At 43.6% G+C, this 17,784-nt stretch overlaps 1 protein-coding gene across 3 annotated transcripts in view; it reads left to right on the top strand.

Moving 5' to 3' along the window:
- Positions 1-17,784, top strand: part of eml1 (EMAP like 1) — a gene marked incomplete at both ends in the record, with an annotated part of 72,161 nt that overhangs the window by 8,560 nt on the left and 45,817 nt on the right. For all 3 annotated transcript variants that reach the window (XM_080750448.1, XM_080750447.1, XM_080750446.1), the window contains one exon: positions 15,548-15,730. In XM_080750448.1, coding sequence (XP_080606574.1) covers positions 15,548-15,730 — 183 coding nt within the window. The remainder of the gene's footprint in view (positions 1-15,547; positions 15,731-17,784) is intronic.

The raw sequence follows: 17,784 nt of genomic DNA, 5'->3' as shown, positions 1-17,784 counted from the left end.
TCTTGTCCGGAAGAATAGTGCTTTTAGCAAGTGAGGCTAATAGCTCACTTCTATGTTCTATCTCCAAACAGAGAGAGAGATTCTGGGGCCAGCCGGGCTGGTCTGTTTACGTCCTAGTCACGCTGCCCTCTTCTTCAGACCCCTTATCTCTCACTTTCTGCTGATAAGAGTTTCACTCTGCTCTCTTTCTCTCATGGTGGCACACGGAAAGCAATGAACTACTGACACCAACACTGGGTGAGTGTTACACATTAGATTTGGAAGGATGTGGCAGCAAACACCTGATACTGCTTTTGTAGACGAGAGCCATGATGTTATGTTGTGTGTATTCTGGAGGTTGGCTGCTCATTTGATCTCTAAATGGAACAAGCATACATGTCTAAGCTAGGATCGGTTCAAAATAATCACCGGTTTGGGCTATTAAGTATCAACTTCTGAACTCTATTTTTGTCAACTTAGGACATGTGCACAGGCTGTTGGTATGAGGACTCAGATTGCAGGCCTCAGGAAAGCTACTAGCAAGCTGCTCTGTTTCTGTTGTAATTGTCTCCACCAGCCGAAAGGCATGGGAGAGACTGTTTTTGCCCCCGTCCGTGCGTCCGTCCGTCCGTCCGTCCGCCCGCCCGTCCGCCCGTCCGTCCGTCCGTCCGTCCGTCCGGCCGTCACCAGCTAATCTCCGGCGCCATTGGCCCGGTCGCTGCCAAACTGTGCACACACAGCTAGATACAAATTCAGAACCTGTGCCCCACATTTTTCACATGGGCCTGTTCTAGCGCCACCAGGAGGCCGATTTTTGCACACACAAAAAAGCCTACACTCCTACTGTGCTCCTTAGTAGTATATTTAACGACAGACAGTACAGCATTAATAATCGTGTTGTGTGTACTGTAGATCTGATCTAAGAGAACCAACTGGCTGGCTGGCTAAACCTTGTTGTTGCCAGAATGCCATGTTGAAAACAATGCCACTTATGTAAAGCATTAAGTCTTAGGTGCACATTGTACCATAGTCTCTGTCTGCACACTGGGTGTGTTGTGTTGCTCTGGGCATGAATCCATGTGTTTTTAATAGACCTTAATACATCTTTGCTGGTACCTTCAGCCAGACACATAATGATGTTATGAATGCTAATCTGCGTAGCATAGCTTAGCATAGCGAAACACAGTCAGCGGTTGAATAACTAAACTGAGCCTATAGCATGCACCAGAACAGATAACAGCTGGGCAGGGCTGTGCATAGTCAGTATTTTGTTCAAAGCGATGTATTAACCACTTAAGCCCTCAATAGTCTATACTTAGTAAACTAATACTTAGTTAGTTGACTGTTTTGGTTCTGTACTTGGTCTGCCCCACCCCCCTCCAAACAGAAATCTCTCCGCCAAAAAATAGTTTCTCTGCAAACTCTTAAAAAATTTAGCATTGCGACACATTGTGAACTTGTTGATTGCCTATTTTACGCAAACGTTCCCCCCAGAATAGGGATGCCCCCCCCCCCCCCACACACACACACACACACATGCACAGGTCAATACGATTACACCTGTTCTACATGAAACAGACTATCAGTCAAGGTGTCAGACGTCAGACAGACATGTTGGCTCCCACAACTTTTTTAAATGCTTCCATCTAACAGTCTGTACTTTGGAAGCTCTCAAAATGAGTAGAAAATTAATCAGACCCCCCCCCCCCCCCCCCCCCCCCCCCACACACACACACACACACACACACACACACACACACACACACACATTACTTTTTCACCTGTGCAGTCACGAAAGTAGTCGTAAAACCAAATTGGTCGAGACTGATCTATTTAGCTGCTTTGCTGAAATCAAAAATATAATTTAAAATATATTAACGGTGTTCACACCTCGCTGTTATTAGTGGGATAGTGGGAAGTATATGACAGCCTCCCGTTCTCAACACTCATAGCATTTGGAGATTGTGGAAGAAACAGTCCGGCTGGAAGGGGTGATTCAGACAGATTTCTCTACGCAATGTTCCGAATCTAATGCTTAACGTGTGCCACATATTGCATGGCAAAAATAGCAGATCTATTAGCTCACACCGCGTTGAATCTACAGCATGTTGTGAGCTTCTAAATTGTCTATTTTCGATGTGCGACGACACCATTGTACATCAAAGTATAAACAGTTTGGTCCCGTGGCAAATCTTTGGTCTAAACTAGGTTTAACGTCAACAGTCAGCAGCATTAACAGAGTATTTGTCTCTCCCATTGCTCCCATCGCCTCCAGTCCATGTCCTCCACTGACACACATTCACACAGCCTCTTATCTCATGATGACCCAATAAAACACTGAGGCATGTAGAGGAATGCCATAACTGACTTCATTATTGCGACCGTACAGTAGGTCGCAGTTTACTATCAGAACCGTCACATCTTGTCCGTTTCCCGAGCGGGTAACGCTTGTCTTTTTTGTTGATTGACTCTCACGCTCTGACATCACGCTCTGTCATCACTGTAATGTCAGGGATAGTTCTTGTTTGTATGTTGTACCGGTATGTATGTATGTGTATATATATATATATATATATATATATATATATATATATATATACATATATCGGTACATATACTGTACATATATACAATGCATTTTACCGCATGTGTATCTAACTATTGTAGCTCCCTGTAATAAAACGTGACAAGAGAGGCATTCAGCTTGTTTGTGCGTCTATGTCATGACATGGCTATGAAGGCTATGAAGTAAGTGTGTGTGTGTGTGTCTGTGTGTGTGTGTGTGTGTGTGTGTGTGTGTGTGTGTGTGTGTGTGTGTGTGTGTGTGTGTGTGTGCGTGTGCGTGCGGGCGGGCGCGCGCCACTGCCGCGCAAGTGGGAACTGGGAAGGTCAGAAGGAACACGGCTGTGTCAGTCCTTGATGGGGATTTCACGGCCAGAGACAGAACAGTGAGCTCCATTAAAGAAGCCTCTACATCCAGTCCTCATGGTTCATGTGGAACGGAGCCTGGGTTGTATCTGCAGGGTGATGATAAATCACACCAGTCAGCAGAAACCCAAAGAGGCTCCAGCTGTTGTTCTGCTGTTATTGCCTGATTATTCAAGGTGTTACCTCAGCCTCAGCCTTCATACAAGCAGACAGAAGCCAAGGAGAGACCTTGATGAAAATATGTGAAGTTGATCCCTGCATCCTTTGTCCGCCAGGGCTCTAGACATACTTGGTCCCCTCAAGCTCACACAACGCATCACACCGCGATGCATGGTGAGCTTTTTGAGCCATTTCTGCCGAATGTTTGCCTATTACCAGTAAGACTTCCTAATCGGTTTAGAAGGCAATCGTAGCCAATCAGGAGGGAATATCAGAAATGTGACAGATCCATGTTGATGAAATGACTTTATGATGGTGGCGCTAGAAGAGGGCTGTGTGAGAAATGGAGGTTGTGAGTTGCCATCCAAGGAGTGTGTGTGCAAAGTTTGGCATGGATAGGGGCAACGGTGCGGAGATAAGAGTAGGTCAAAAGTGTGACATGACAGACGGACGGACGGACATAAAGCCGGTGGAGCTTTTCATAGTAACTTGCGACCTGACGGTCACAATTACATGCTCAGAATCGGCCCATTTGCATTCATGTGGTTAAAACAAACTAGATTATTATTATCATGTTAGTATGTAGATTATCCCCACTATAGGACATCAGTGCACTGTATCCATGTGTCAGATATATTATTGTACATGTTCATGTGTGTGCATGCTTTGAACTCTTAATTTAAGATAAATTCTATTAGTCTGTCTGGAGGTCAGTGTTGGCCTGATTATCCCGAATAATAATAATAATTTCCATTTTTTCTCTGTTGATCCCAGAGTCACAGTGCACCAGTTTAGCCCATCTTCATCTCTGTGTCCCAGTCTGGCCAGTTGTAATGTGAACAGATACAGTATAATTATAATTAACCTCCCTGTGCCCATAGCGGACCTCCCACCAGTATAATTGGTCTGTTATACATCTGCTGCTATTGGAAGAACCAACTGTGCATGTGCGTTGTGTGTACTTGCATTGTGCCTCGTATTAACAATGGAGAGGGAAGAGGGGAGATTCCCATTAGAGAGTACATTAAATATGTATTTATCAGATGAATAAGCACAGAGCACAGGTGTTGGTATAGGAGGAAAGGGAATGGACATGGTTCATTTACTATTTCCCCCTTTAATGTGAAGCTTTGAGTTTGAAGTGTAGATCTACAATGGGTTTAGACAATTGTATACCTTCAAGAACGTGAAAACGACATCCCTCACTCCCTGGTTTTTAGCCACTATACCCTCTGTGGCTGTGACATTGTCCTCGTTCACTGTGCTTAAAATACCAATGTTCCAAACAATGGGTTCGTCGCTGGACACATATCTAGTTTGTTGATAGACACAGTATAAAAATGTTTGGAAAAAATATATTTTTGACTTAAGTCTTTACTGCGGGTCCTGGAACAAAATATTTTTGAGATGGAGCGTCCTTGACATGAAAAACTTTGAGAACCACTGATAAAACAACATAGGTTTCTCAGAACTGGATTTAGAAGACATCTTTAGGTTAAGGGTTGTAAATGGTTCCTTCAAGGTCTGTTAATCTGGTCCTGCTGTGCACATACTGTACTGTAGTGTAGTACGTACCATCACTACATACCCAATGTTCAGACCCCCCCCCCCCCCCCCAGGCCAGATGGCTGACATATGATGTGAACAGTGTACAGCGTTGGTGACCATCGCTGACACAATCATCTCTTCACAGTGTCTTCCTGTCTTCTATTCACAGCTAGTGTTTCTCTATCAGACCGTTTTCACACCATGCAAATCTGGTTTCCCATAACCGTACTGTCTCTGGATGGAACAGAACAAACACACACACACACACACACGCACGCACACACACACACACACACACACACACACACACACACACACACACACTGGATGGAACAAATGGTCCGCCTCCCCTCGCTCCTTCCTGGTAATTTGTTATTGGGGGACAAAGCCCTGTTTTATGCGGAGAAAAGGTTGAGGCTGAAAAAGAGTTTTGTGTTGGATGCTGGGATTGGTGCCAGCCTGACTGGGTGCTTCTACAGCCCACCACTATTCCCTTAATGTCACAGGAAAATCATTCTGTTTCTTTGTTTCATGATTTGCTATATTTACATTCTTCTCATTGTTTGAGTAACTTCCTCGTTAAATCTAAATCCGCAACGCTCAAGATGTCGTATATGGTCGATCAATAGCCCTTAGCCTATGTTTTATGAGCCATGATTTATGTGGGTTTCATCCAGGGCCTCCAAATCACCCAGTGTTGCACTAAATGTTGTTGCCATCACAACTACCATGGGCTGGCTAGTAACCCTGATGAGTCAGCAGAAAGTGTCTTTGTCATTCGATGGCAATTTGTAAAATATACTGTATATTCTTTTAAAGATCTCTTTTTAAACACCAGATCTACAAAGCGATGTATTGTGAGCCTGGAGATCGTGTAGATTTGTAGATTTATTTTTAGTTGAGCAAGACTCTCTTGGTTGAATGATTCGTTTTTTTATGCCTTCAGACAATTCATAGACGCATGCTTTTGGTCTACTAAGGATGTCAGTAGTCTCTACATGCAGGATAGAGTGGGGTGGAGGGGAGGGCGAGAGCTATGGACAGACAGACAGAGAGGTAGAGGAGGAGACAGAATGCAGTGGGCTCTGGGATAGACCACATGAGTTCAGGGATCACAAGCACTGAGCACGATCTGCTGCAAACATATCCCATAATAATCCTCTCCACCACACCATTGTACTGTGTGTGTGTGTGTGTGTGTGTGTGTGTGTGTGTGTGTGTGTGTGTGTGTGTGTGTGTGTGTGTGTGTGTGTGTGTGTGTGTGTGTGTGTGTGTGTGCGCAAGCGAGCATGCAGGCGTGCTTGCAGGCGTGCGTTACTCAGTTGACCGGAGCTTGACGAGAGGTAGGATACAGCTGACATCCACATGTTGTTCCAAGGACACAAGGGGTCCTCATGGGGGTCCTTTTGGCCTCTGATCATCTTGTCCCCCCCTGGCAAACACACACACACACATACACACACACACACACACACACACTTCTATTTATACTCCTCTCTGTCCTCTGCCATCCTTTCCCCTGTGTTTTTATCGTTGCTCTCCATCCCCCACTCCATCTCTCTCTCTCTCTCTCTCTCTCTCTCTCTCTCTCTCTCTCTCTCTCTCTCTCTCTCTTTCTCGCGCTCTCTCAGTCCCATATTTCCTCACCGCCCTCTTGTTGTTTGCTTGTACGTAGTTCCTCTCTCTCCAGGTCTTCCCTTTCTGTTCCTTCCGTGTTTTATTTTTAGTCTCTAAGAAGTCGTGGTCACGCCCCTAATCTGGCCAGCTGATTGGTTAATGGTGTCTCTATCAGCTCACTCACCTTTCACCTCAGGTGACAGATGGGAGTGATAATGAACCATGTGAACCATGCACTTAAACCCTCTGTTCTTAGTAAAATGGTTACAGTTACAACTGTATTTGGGCAGAGTATTTCTGTCTACTACACCAAGGTGATGGGGTTCAAGTGATTACATACGGTAACTCTCTGTCTGTCTGTCTGTCTGTCTGTCTGTCTGTCTGTCTGTCTGTCTGTCTGTCTGTCTGTCTCTTTCTATCTTTCTCTATCTCTCGTCTTCCTCCCATATACAGTATGGGCATTCCCAGCCCTGTTATGGTACCCCCTTATGCCCATATATGGAGATCCCCAGGCATGAAACCCAGGCCCTAACTCGTCATGGCCCAGCTTGGCTTTACTAATTAACAAACGTTTTATGCCCCTATATGGAGATCCCTGTCCCAAATAATGTCATCAATACATCTGTGAATGCCCATATTTGGTAATACCCATATATGGGCATATGTTGACATAATATTGTTGACTATCATGCAGGGGTCTCCCTATACTGGTAACAGGTCCGATATACTTCACTGGCCAGATGAAGGGTGAGGTCGCATGTCGCCCTGAGGCGTCTTACTAGTATCTAAGGGCCCCCCCAAACGAACAGAATTCGTACGCAATGTTGTGGCATTTGAGGAATTTATGACTGTGACGAGGAACAGCCCAAATTCGCTCACGAGGCACAGTTTTTCTCCTGTTGTGTGGAAGCGCCCGCCGATATGTTAATTAGCTTTTTTACGACCTTTTTTACAACCCACCCGACAGCAGAAAATATCAAACTTGCTTGAAAATCACCGCACAGCGGGGTAGAGATCCAACCGTGATCCTGTCGTGTGACGGGTAGTGAAGATATCGCACCGAAAAAAACTGTGAAGTCCCTCCTGTAGGCTATGATCACCTCAGCTGCAGCACATCATTATCAAGCCTAATTTATCTCCGTCCCGCGATGATGTTGCGTGCAGAGAATAGCAGACCTCCAAGCTCAGAGTCAAGTGCACACAGTGTTTCATTCATTTGGATTCCCTTTGTTTTATTGTCTTAATTGTTCACTCCCATAAAGCACGTTATTTGATTTGATTTCGTATATCCCAGCACTTGGTTTTATTTCTTATCGCTTCGCAGCGCCGAGGCGCTTTGTATTATAGCAGATTGTTGAGTTTTGAAAGTCACTTTAAAACAGTTCGGTTTTGCATGCAGGAATACATCAATGATCAGCATCTTTGCGCACAGTGCGCCATGCAGTTTGAGTGGTTATAGACACGTTTATTTATCCAGAAACATATCTTTTATGGCTTTTTTTATTTACGGTTTTGGAGATTCAAGGCCAACACAGCTGACAGCTGCTGCTCTTCAGCGCTGCGAGGCGTGATTTATTTTTTATTTTTTTGTCTCGTCACGTCTCGCACCAGATTTCACCACAGGGGAGTCGGAGGAGAGGTCTTGTTGTGTGTGTGGGCCTGTCGCGTGTCTCTCGCACAGCGGGACACACGACCCAATAATCGTCAAGACTGAGGATGGTGTAGTGTGTGTGCTCATACGATCCGATGAAAAAATTATAATATCTTATTGTAGGCGAAATCTCTTCATCTGTAGAGGCCCTTACCCAATCAGGTTAAAGTTTATCATTCACGAGACATTTACTTGATGTTGTGTCACATGACCTTAAGAGGTCTAAAAAGATCAGCCTCGCTATTCTTCCCTCTGGCTCACTATCTCCTGACTCCCACATTTCTTTGTATTAAATTCTTCCTAGATATCTTAGTTCGTTTTATCTGAATGCTAGTTTAGTAGTTTTTACTGACCTCATCAGAGTAATGCCAGCAGCAATCTGAAGTCATATATAGTCAGATAACCACATAATCACGACATCCAAAGTTTTATTCCAGGCTGGAGATCTGAGTTCTGTGTCCTCCCCCATCTATTTGCCCTCGGTCTGTCCCTCAGTGGTTCTCAAAGTGGGGAACAGGGACCCTCAGGGTGTCTTGAGGGAGGTTCCAAATGAACCCTTAGAGGTCTGTAACTCTGAGAGTGTACAAATGGAACCAAATGGACCCTTACAGGTTTGGTTCCATTTGTACACTCTCAGAGTTATGGGGGTCCATGAAATTCAAAAGTTTGTGAACCACTCCTCTAAACCCCACCTAAATGAAGCAAGCGTTTTAAACTTTCAACCTATACAGTATATTGTATAATGTAACAAGTGCAACTCATTGCACTTGATAGAAGAGACTGTCATGATGGTATAACGTGTCATTGTCAGCCTGGTTAACAAGTAGCTCTGTGACAGTTCCACCTTCCTGGTTTTGTGGATGTTGCTGTCATGACGTGAAAACCACTTGGCAGGTGGTGGATACTGGATAGATAGCTGAGCTGCATTTCATCCGGCAACAAGGTTATTGTTGCCGCTTATCAGCGTTGCTGTATAAACCACAAGTGTTTCTGGCATTGAAACCCTGGCATGATATTCATAATGTTCCAGGCACGTGCACACATAGACATCCATCTGTAAAAAGTGCCATTTGCAGACCATGAATGCAGTTTTCACTATGATGAAAGAAATCCAAGTGCCTCCTTTCCATGCCATACCTGAAGGCAGCATTCAAGAGAATTGCCTTGTCCAAACTCTCCTGAACTTAAATGCAGCATCTTATGTTGAAAGAATTGCCCTCTCTGTGTAGAAATCCATGCCAATATGCCGCATCTCCTGTATTGACTTGCTTATTTCAGTGTGGTATCACGCACCGAAAATAGCCGACCTCCAAGCTATTTTGAGGCCCTTTTAGAAATGTCAGCCCCTGCCTCTCTAACATTCTCTGCACGTCCCTGTAATGTTCTGACAGAACATTTCCTGCAGTCTCTTGGTGCTCTGCTCCCCTGCCTGGCTATAAATTGCTGCATGGACTTTTGAAATCCTGCCCAGTGCTGCACAGTGGAGCCTACCTGCTGCACGGTCAGTTTGGCCCCTCTGGACTGTTGTAAATATAATACAGGCATGAGGCATCAATCACCTGCTGCAGTTTTATTGTTATTATTCCAGGCAGAGAATCACATTTGTATGAGGACACCATAAGACTGACAGCTGACTTAATAGCATGTTTCCCCAAAGTCCACAGAGAGAATCTTTGAACATCTTCCTATACGTGCGTGTGCTTGCTTGCGCGTGAATAGGCTGCGTGCACGTCTGTGTGCACGAGTGAGTCAGCTAGAAAGATAGCTGGTTAAGAATGCTGCTGAGTGCAGTGTCTGCATGTGTAGCTCACTGTGCTGTAGGTTGATACAATATTTTATTGATGAAGTTACATACAGTGCCTTTAGATGAACAGAGACAGCTTTGATCACAAATCCTGGAGCCCTGGAGATATGTTCATACATTTTGTATATTATTTTTCAATACACTGTGTGTGTGTGTGTGTGTGTGTGTGTGTGTGTGTGTGTGTGTGTGTGTGTGTGTGTGTGTGTGTGTGTGTGTGTGTGTGCTCACGCATTATTGATAACTGTGAGGTCAGGTAAGCTTTTTCTGAAATTGCTGACACATATTTAAAGGAGTAATTCACACGAAAGATTTGAGTCAAAGTACTGGAGACTCCGCCGGTCATAAAAGTATTGGCTTAGGAATGCGACAATAGCAAATATACAGTATGCATGTATATTTGCAAATATACAGTATTGCCACCCATCAAGTGCCATTGTGCCAGATTATAATTTTCTACCATTTCACGTTTTCTTCAACTTTTTGCTACTACTCCCACAAATTGTGTCCACACTCAAATCGTTACGTATTATCGCTGGCGTCATGTGATCAAGCTGTATCAGTTAGATTTAGCAAATTCCATTCCGATTGGCTATGACCTTCCACATTTTGCGGGCCCTGGGTAGGCAATCCAGCCTGGCGGCGCTCTGTGCTCAGAGGAGGGCACTTTTCTAGTTCTCAAACTATTTTGCCCCCCATCCAATATCAACGTCCCTTAAGCCCTCCCAACAACACCTCAGTGCACCCCTTTCAGATGTAAGAAGGGGAGCTCCAAGGACAAATTGGTGTGCATTAACACATTTGAACAATTTGAACATGAACAATTCATCACAGAAGATGAGACTGATTGCATTTGAAAGCTTGCCTCAAACCATTTCCTTCCCCATTATTAAGGTCCCTAGATGACATAAGATAATGATGTAAATTGATGTTGAAGTTTGATATTTTAAGCCTGATTAACACTTAGTTGCACGCCTGGTGTCACACCCCAGGAAATAGCCGAACTAAAAGCTCACAGATCGTCTATTTTCCATGCACGACATGGCATGCAACTAAGTATAAATCGGGCAGTAAATTGCCAATTTGCCGCTGATGTGCCGGAGACATCGTCACAGGTCAGATGGAGGCTGTTCGACACGGGCATGTTTGGGGCTGATTAGCCCAGTCCTGCGGAATCAGGCCTGTGACAGCCAGTCATTGTATTGCAGGGATTGATGGTGCCATGCTGTCATTGTGTCGCTGTTGGGACCAGACCCACGGCAGATGCTGAACAGATAGAAAAAGGTTTTGTCTCCGGGGAAGTTCTCTGTGTTTTTGCGCGTGGCCCGGCACGCCGTACACACATGGATAAATACAAGGAGCGAGCAAGGAGACGTTTTTTAGGTGAGGAGACATGGTGGTGGTTGTTTTGTATGATTATTTGTCGCTGTGTTTTTAGTTCAGTGGTTCTCAAACTTTTTGAGAACGTTTGTCAAGGAACCCCAAATTGATATATATATATATATATATATATATATATATATATATATATATATATATATATATATATATATATATATATATTTGCCCGTTGAGGACCCCCATTTGAAAAGGTTTGTGCCAGGGACCCCCAGATGAGAAGATTTGTGTAAAAAAATAAATAGATAAATCCAACACTTTCAAGATAATCTGGATAAAGTGGTTAAAATGATTGTGCAGCATTTTCTCTGAGTTTGAGGGGCTGTATGTCGGTTAGTGTAAAAGTATGTAAATTGAGGTGACATTTTCCTCATTGCACACTGTAATGTCACCAATGTGCATGTTAACTGTTGGAACACACATAATAGTTCCCCATCATGCTTTGTTTCTACAGAAAGGGCTTTTCGTTATGGGACTTCTCTTGGGGAGCTGAAAATATTATCAGATGATGATTATTTACACAATCAGAATTAAATCAACAGAGACCTTTCTTTTTTATGTAGACATAGAACTGTATCCACAGTTAAGGTTGATGTTATGAAAGTAATCCCTATTGAACCTTGTGTACATAGTCAAATCCTCAGTGTTAATTTAGCAATTTGAAACTCTGCGAGTATACAAATGCCCAAACAAATGATTGTTTGCCATTTGTACACTCTCTGAGTTAAATTAACACTCAGGAATGTATTTAAAAATACATTTTACAGTTATATAAATCAGGTCTTGTCCTTCTAGAGGTGATTCCTCCATTATGTTGTGATGTGAAGCTGCATTGCTGTAAGACTTGTGTCTCTTCTTGTCTGCCCGGTGTAATATTAATCACAAGTGACAGTAATGGCAGTACTCATTGTAAAAGTGATGCCGGAAAAACACAGCAGTTTGGAGGGGCTCTGTGTGTGTGTGTGTGTGTGTGTGTGTGTGTGTGTGTGTGTGTGTGTGTGTGTGTGTGTGTGTGTGTGTGTGTGCGTGTGTGCGTGTGCGCGCGTACGTGTGCCCACTTTTGAACAAGTGTGTCTGTCACATCAGTAATTGGTTTATTCACTCATTATGAATCTGTTGAGATTATTACCATTTCCTGCCATGAGCCCATCTACTTCATGTGCTAATTTACAATACTGTCTCACATAGATGAGCTGTCCCTGTGACAAAACCTAGAAAGCATTTTGTTCGCTATAAATGGAATTGGCACATACTGTAAATATGAAAATGTATTAAAATAATAAAAGATTAAAAATTATAATACTTTTTACATCATTACCCCATAGCAAGTGATATCCAAATTCTTTTTCCAAAACCTCTTCCAATTTTGTAGTGTCTGCGATGATGTTCAGATAATATCCAGTACCGGTAATATATTGTAGAACATAAACTGGTGTGTGTGTACCGTATACAGTATGTATTTTATTTATCAGTATAAAAAAACACATTCTTGTTATTTTAATGTGAGATAATGTGTAATATACTGTATATCAGTAGGTAACTAGAAGCAGTGCTCTTCCGAGCACAGGTCTCCACCAGGTCAGACATGTAATGTGTTTTACATAAGTCGGCCTCCTGATGGCGCTATAAAAGGCTGATGTAAAAAATGCAGGGAAAAGGTTTTACCTTGGCCTCTAAGGAGTGCGCATACAAAGTTTGACACTAATCGGTGGAGTTATAGGTGAAAACATGAATCGGCCTGTTATAGCGCCACCATGAGGCTGATTTGATTTTTCTTAAGTGGCATTTATTCCTCTGCCTATTGGGAATGTGCATGCACAATTTCACCAAAATCGCACACTGCGTTCGGCATTTTATTCAAAACTGACCAATCCTGCAAACTTTGAAAGCCAGTTTTAGCCAATCAGGATGGAATATGGAAAATCTGACACATCCATGTCGATCACATGACTGTAGAGATACTGTCTACTGATTTACGTGATTTTTGGACAAAATCTGTAGGAGTACTGGCAAAAGTTAGTTTTGCAAAAGTCGGCCTCCTGGTGGCGCTAGAACAGGCCCATGTGAAATATTTGGGGCAGAGGTTCTGAATTGGTGCCGAGGGAGTGTGTGTGCACAGTTTGGCAGCGATCGGGCCAACGGCGCCGGAGATTAGCTGGTAACGGACAAACGGACGGACGGACGGACGCACGCACACACGGACTTACGGACGGACGGACGGACGGAGGGGAAAACATACTCTCCCTCAGCCTTCGGCTGGTGGAGACAACTATAAACTGTAACTATAAAACTATACAGTAAGCTGATGATGAAGGTGTTTCAGGCTGATGTGTTAGTAAACTTGGATTTGAGGTGGGTTTACTGTGACTTAAGAGCCTGATCATTGATTAGCAGACTAACTGACCTGCAGGGAGCATCAGTAGTCTAATCTCTGACAGTTTGCTTCCTGGCAAACATTCTCATTTCTACAGTATGATGCAATATCAAATGTTTTGGAATAATACTTAATTGCTTAATAATCCAAGATCTCTAAATGTTTAAAGATTCAATCTATAAAAATGCTTTAATGTCTTCATCAGCAAATGTGGCATTTGTTTTCATTGTATGCTATCAATCATTTTAGAAGAATAGCTCCCACAGTTTTCCAATGATCAACATTGGTTAACTTTCTTGTACTGCAGATTTTTTGAACCCAGGTCCCCTGCACAATGCTTACCACTGAGCTAATAGAGCCTGCCTGCTTGCTCAGGGGAGAAATAGAATGTGTGTCAAACCAAAGACAGGATTGTGTCCAACCTAGACACAGGATCTAAACAGAGGAGCAAGGAGACCAAATTCAACCGTTCCAATTGTATAAGTTATATTACCAATACCAAACAAAAATAATTCACACACAAAAAATACATAATAGAGCTTTAAAATTCCCAGTTTATATGCTGATCTATATTTGGCATAATAGGCTACAGTGAACACGCGCCACAGCAGCTCAGGTCCCCGAGCATATTTTGTTTATCCAAAAGAGCCAAAGAGAGCTAATCACACATTTGACCTCAGCAGATTGCCTGAATTCAATAAAAAACTGTTTGGCACAATAAGAGCACTGTTCCGCTTCACTTATTCCAGAAATATAAATTTAAAAAGAGTCATGAATCTTAACCTCTGCAGGCTGTTTGGGTTCAGTGTAGCCTCATCAGGAGGAACATGCTAGTTAGTTTAGGCTAATCACCAGATGCTGATGCGTTACTGATGCATAATGCATCAGTCTGTTCATACCAGTCTGCAGGGAAGCACAGCACCGATTTACATTAATATTTCATCAGGCCACTCTGACATCAAAGTGTTAATAGAGGAGACCCCTTCCTTTGTCTCTGTGTGTGTGTGTGTGTGTGTGTGTGTGTGTGTGTGTGTGTGTGTGTGTGTGTGTGTGTGTGTGTGTGTGTGTGTGTGTGTGTGTGTGTGTGTGTGTGTGTGTGTGCGTGCGTGTGTGTGGCCTTTACCAGGGTGTCAGGTGCAGAGGTGAAAACGGTGTGTTAAGCTACTTTTAACTCAAAGGACAGACAGACGCGCCAAATAACAAGCATGCAGGAGGACGGCAGATAGGCTGAATAACAAGCGAATTGGAGGACCAATGAATGAATAACAAGCATACAGATAGAGAGAGAGAGAGAGAGAGAGACGGAGAGGGGGTTTGCGCACTGGCAAATAGAAAAGTGATGAGGCATAGTTCATGAATAAAAAGAAAAGCCAGGGGCCTTGGTAACATGTACTGTATCCAAGCTGCAGGCTTGTTTCAGACCAAACATGAACTATGCATGATGAACATTTAGTCTCAAATGGATTGGTAGTCCTCCCTCTGTCTTGGTCTATCTCTCTCCCCCATAGTCCATTTGCTTTTTCCTGTCTGCTGTTCTGCAAATTATCCTCCAAGGAAAAGAGTATGGCTGCCTTGACGAAGAATCTTTGTAGTCAGGGACGTGCAGAGAATGTTGGAGAGGCAGGGGCTGACATTTCTAAAAGGGCCTTTTGTTGAAAAGCATGTTGCACTGCGACGCGTTGTGAGCTTGGAGGTCGGCTATTTTCGGTGCTTGATACCACACTGAACTAAGCATAATCAAGTCAATGGGCAATTCTTTTAACATAAGATGCTGCATTCAAGTTCAGGAGAGTTTGGGCAAGGCAGTTCTCTTGAATTCTGCCTTCAGGTATGGAATGGAAAGGAGGGCATTTGCATTTCTTTCACCATCGTGAAAACTGCATTCATGGTCTGGAGAGGGCACTTTTTACAGATGGATAAAAGAGCAGGGGCTCAAGCCCCCTTTGATGTCTATGTGTGCACATTCCTGTTTGTAGTGCATAACTAATGGCATCTCTCTCGCTCTCTCCCTCTCTCTCTCTCTCTCTGGCTCTCTCTCTCTCTCTCTCTCCCTCTCTGGCTCTCTCTTTCTCTCTGTGTGTCTGCCGGTCAGATGACAGTGCATCAGCAGCCAGCAGTATGGAGGTGACGGACCGCATCGCCTCCCTGGAGCAGCGCGTGCAGATGCAGGAGGACGAGATCCAGCTCTTAAAGTCGGCTCTGGCCGACGTGGTCCGCAGGCTCAACCACTCTGAGGAGCAACAGGCCATGGGCACACGCAGGGGGCCCACCAAAGGTAACACATTCATTCTTCCCTTAATTCCTTCATTCATTCTTGCATGCATGGTTTAGTACCGAAGACGGCATGTAAAACGGAACAGTGACGCACACCAAGGGCTGCGATGAGGTGCTGATCACTGGAAGCAAGAAAGAAAAAGTGTTGCACACTCATGCAGCGTTCACACTAGTGACAACAAAGCATTATGTCATTTTCAATGGAAGTGAGTCATGATACAACGTGAAGCCAGACACGTTGCTGCGTTACAGGCACTACAAAACAAGTTGAGTTAGCGTTATGCAGCTATAGGGGGTCTATGACAGGACCCCCTTCCGTGGAATAGAACAGCTAGTTTGATTGATACAAAGTTGTTATAGATTGAATAGCTACTCATGCAAATGAATGCAAATTATATTGATATCGAAATATCTCTAAAACAGCTGGCTTCAACTTTTGTTCTGCGCTCCAATGATGCAGCGACGCGTCAATCAATCATACGTTGTTGTTTCACCGTTTCCACTCCCCTTCTCTCTCCTCACAATACCTCTGTTTCCTAATAGAAGAACTAATTATTGTTGTTAGCCAGTTCCCTGTGCTATTTAACCCTGGCCTTTTTGTCCGGCGACTTTGAAGCTTTTTATTGTACGGTACAATTGGCCATGCCTGGTCATTTGTAGCTTTTGTAACCGCTAGTGTGAACACAGACAGCATTATTATGCATACATTTTTCATTTAAATTATGTTTCGGCCGTCAGGATGAAGTGACCTTAATTCTTTTTGGAAAATGTTCAAAAACAGCTGAACTACGAGCTCATAACAAGTCCTGTTGTGAGCTTGTAGACATTGTCAAGAAACAGCAACATTTTCAAACAACTCCAAGGGGTGGAGCAATGGTAGAGCAGTACTGTTGCAGTCCACTTCAGTAATTGTGGATCACGTGCATGCACACACACACACACACACGCACGCACACACGTACGCCCGCGCACACACGCACACACACACACACACACACACACACACACACACACACACACACACACACACACACACACACACACGCACACACATGCACACACAAATATGCATGTACAAAACCAAAATATGAACGCATTCTCCCGGGAACACCACCCCTCTCTCTTGTCTTTTTCCATTTCTCTCTGTGATGTTCTCTCCAAATCCCACTTATCTCTTTCCGTCTGACTGCTTCTCAATTTCCCTCATGCTCCTCCTTGCTATGTTGTTGTTTAGTGGTATCTATCTACTTACTGTATGTGTGTGTACATGTCGTGTAGACCCGGCTTTGATGAGAAAGTCTCCCTCAGCTGACAGCAATGTTGGCAAGCCAGGTAGGCCTCCTGTCCAGCTTGTTTGCACTGATCAGGCCTGCTGTAGTGCTGCGGTGTGTGTGTGTGTGTGTGCGTGTTTGTGTGTGCACAGATCCTTCTACATACTGTGCTGATGAATCACTTCCCGCTAATCTCACGTCAGACATTATGTCACTGCTAGGAAACATTATACTGTATAATGATTCTATCACACTGCCTGAGAGTCTGTGATCGCCGAGCACTTGTGAGTAAAAAGCCAAGTACTTGGAATATAATATTTTGCTATTTATCACATTCCCAGCCTTTATTTGTCTTGGGTCAGCAGAGCGATAAAAGGACAGAGTATTATAACACAGTGATAACACAACCCTTTTCATGTCAAGTACCCCTAAATGAATATGTATTTGGCCACAGACGAAACCGACTATTTTGCTCACAAGATTTGTTTTCTTACAATGTAAAAAAAAATAAAAAAAGGCAAATCCACAAGCTCACAGCGTATCGCAGTGCGATGCGCTGTGAGCTTGTAGATCGGCAATTTTCAAATAGCCGATGTATGCTCTATGGCTGATATGACATTAACTGACGAATCAGTGCAAGCTAAAGTATATCCCCATGAGCGAGCTCGCTGAAGAAGGAACTCGGCATGTCAAACATGGTTGCTGTGTTGAAGTTTATTTTCTAGGTATCTTTGGGAATAGCTGTTAGGGCTATATGGATATGTGATAAAATAATAAATGATCT

Source organism: Nannobrachium achirus (assembly GCF_963921795.1).
Source record: "Nannobrachium achirus genome assembly, chromosome: 20".
In the NCBI taxonomy this organism is placed as follows: Eukaryota; Metazoa; Chordata; class Actinopteri; order Myctophiformes; family Myctophidae; genus Nannobrachium; species Nannobrachium achirus.
This window is presented reverse-complemented; position numbering and strand designations above follow the sequence as displayed.